The sequence below is a fragment of the Dipodomys ordii genome, unplaced genomic scaffold (assembly GCF_000151885.1).
Source record: "Dipodomys ordii isolate 6190 unplaced genomic scaffold, Dord_2.0 Scaffold15, whole genome shotgun sequence".
Taxonomy (NCBI): domain Eukaryota; kingdom Metazoa; phylum Chordata; class Mammalia; order Rodentia; family Heteromyidae; genus Dipodomys; species Dipodomys ordii.
The window spans coordinates 120,959-123,365 of record NW_012267231.1 but is presented as its reverse complement, the minus strand read 5'-3'; the positions used below and the strand labels follow the sequence as shown (position 1 = coordinate 123,365).

The window sequence follows — 2,407 nt, the reverse complement described above, 5'->3', positions numbered from 1 at the left end:
ATCGCCCTGCACAACCCCAGCGGACAATCAGAGAGTGCTGACCTGAACCTTTTCCTCATGGTGGTTATTCTGTTCAGGGGCAGGTGATCCAGGGGGGCATTTCCACACCTAAGATTCGACAGACAGATGAGAGTGAGCAGAGATCCAGGCAGGTTTATGAAACATACATTGCTGCTACCAAGTTCATGGACCTTTATGGATGCTTACGCATCCATTCAGATGAGACCTGTGGCCAACACCCTGCAAAGTGAAGGAGCAGGCTTGTAGGCCTTTTAGTTTTGATTGCCATCAGGGAAGGTAAATGGATCTACTTCAAAATCCACTTGGAAAATGTTTCAGGGCCCAGCCTATTGCTCCCAAACAAAGACTGCAGAGAAGCTTGGCTGTACGGAGTCCCGCAGCCCATTTCAGTCACATAGTTGCTGACAAGCCTGAACAAAGAGACGGCTCAAAACAGAAGCTTCTAGTTGATGAACGGTAGCATCTTCTGATGCTCAGCATCACAGCTGTGGAACCTCTCCCTTCCTTCGTGGGTGTGCTGATTCTAGAACTGTCTAGACAGCTGCAACCCTACTGATGGCAGAAGAGAGAGTGGGCGAGGGCAGGGAGGGGCGCTCTTTCTGTGAGTCCTTGGCGGGGCTCCGGGAGATGAAGCAGCACACTTGTACGCTGGTAGGACCCTCTCATTATAACCTTTCTGGCGTCCCAGGTGCCAAACATCCAAAGCCTGCGCCAAGGCCGGGCTCTGGCCAGTGGTGGTTATGCCCACTTAGTAAATTAATTTCCATTTTCCGACTACATGGCACGTTACAGCCTAGGTATTTTAATTTGCAACACAACAAAGGCAAGAGTGGAACCACATTCTGGGGCCCCGGAAAGCTGACGGAGTCTGAAAGGCCTCACAGCAGGCCCAGGCTGTGGGTTGCTGGCAGGGCCTCTGTCCGTGTCCCGCAGACTGCGCCCAGTGTCCTGCTAAAGTTATGTTGCTTTATCAGCAGAGAGGGCTGCTTTCAGCAGATCAGGCACTCCAACAAGCAATGGGGAGGGTACCTACCGACACGTCATGGCAGAGGGAGGACTAAATGAATTTGATTGGTACAGGGCAGGCCTCATAGCGGTGGATGCAGCCAACAGAACATATACATGACACCGCCAAGCAACTGATTCGCGAGGGAATTGCTCGGATGATGCCATGAAGAGCTTGTTCCTGCCGGGTGGGGGCTCACGCCCGTGATCTTAGCACTCAGAGCTGAGATCAGAAGGACAACCTCCGCAGAAAGTTCACAAGGCTCCACTTCCACCAGCAGTCGAGCCTGGCAGCACCTCACCCAGGGGCTGAGGTTCCAGGCAGGCATAAGAAAAACAAACACTGCAAGACCCATCTCAACAACAGTGTTGGGCATGGCGGTATATACCCGTCATCCCAGCTGTCACAGAAATGGTCAACAGGAGGAACAGGTCTAGGCTGGTCTGGGGCAAAAAGGGAGACCTTATCTCAAAAATAAGGAGGAGGAGGAGAAGGAAGAAGAGAATCATTTGCATTGCCAGGGCACTATTGAATGCTTCTGAGCAAGGAAGGCACTGGCAGCCTTCGCCAGGCACTGCAGGGCCACCCTGCTTGACGTCCCTGGCTGACGGCATAGTGCCCCTGGAGAGCGCTGTGACCCTAACCCAGAGCCCCTGCCAGGCGACCAGGGAGCAGGCAGGGAGGCGCCCCCCTAAATAGAGGGGCTCAGGTGCTGGAGCCCCAGCGCTGTCTTGTGACATGAGGGGTGGTGAAGGGGGCTTCAACAACACCTGGACAAATTCCAGCTGCTGAGAGGACAGGTGCAGGGCAAAGTCGGCTAACCCCCGGTCCCGAAGAGCCCTCAGTGCCGCTGCCGGCTAACCCCCGGTCCCGAGGAGCCCTCAGTGCCGCTGCCGGCTCGGCAGGCCTAGCCAAGGGGTCAAGGAGCAGATCGACGGAAAGCATCCTCTGTTGACAGCTGAAGTGCAGTCGCAGGCCGCACAGCAAATGCACCAGACTGACCGGGCTGGTGGGTCACAGTGCCAGGCCTCCTGCAGCCCTCTGGGGGTCAGGCAGCTTCACAGAAAGGAGGGGTCAGGCAGGGAAGGCTGACTTTGGGCTGTACTAAGACCAGTTCAGAATCTTCCAGCTTTGTAGAGAGGAGCTCAAGAAGAACCTGGGTACTATGTGCCAGGGAGGCCTGGATAGGCTCCTCCAGGAGGAGGAGGAGGAAGAAGAGGAGGAGGAGGAGGAGGAAGAGGAGGAGGAGGAGCAGGAGGAAGAGGAGGAGCAGGAGGAAGTGGAGGAGGAGGAAGAGGAGGAGGAGGAGGAAGAGGAGGAGCAGGAGAAGAGGAGGAGGAGGAGGAAGAGGAGGAAGTGGAGGAGGAGGAACAGGAGGAA

The 2,407-nt window shown here is 55.6% G+C and overlaps 1 protein-coding gene across 1 annotated transcript in view; it reads right to left on the bottom strand.

The window, feature by feature from the left end:
- Window positions 1-2,407, bottom strand: part of Arnt2 (aryl-hydrocarbon receptor nuclear translocator 2) — a 115,779-nt gene that overhangs the window by 28,714 nt on the left and 84,658 nt on the right. The window contains exon 11 of the mRNA XM_013011844.1: window positions 43-108. Within this exon, the coding sequence (XP_012867298.1) occupies window positions 43-108 (66 nt within the window). The remainder of the gene's footprint in view (window positions 1-42; window positions 109-2,407) is intronic.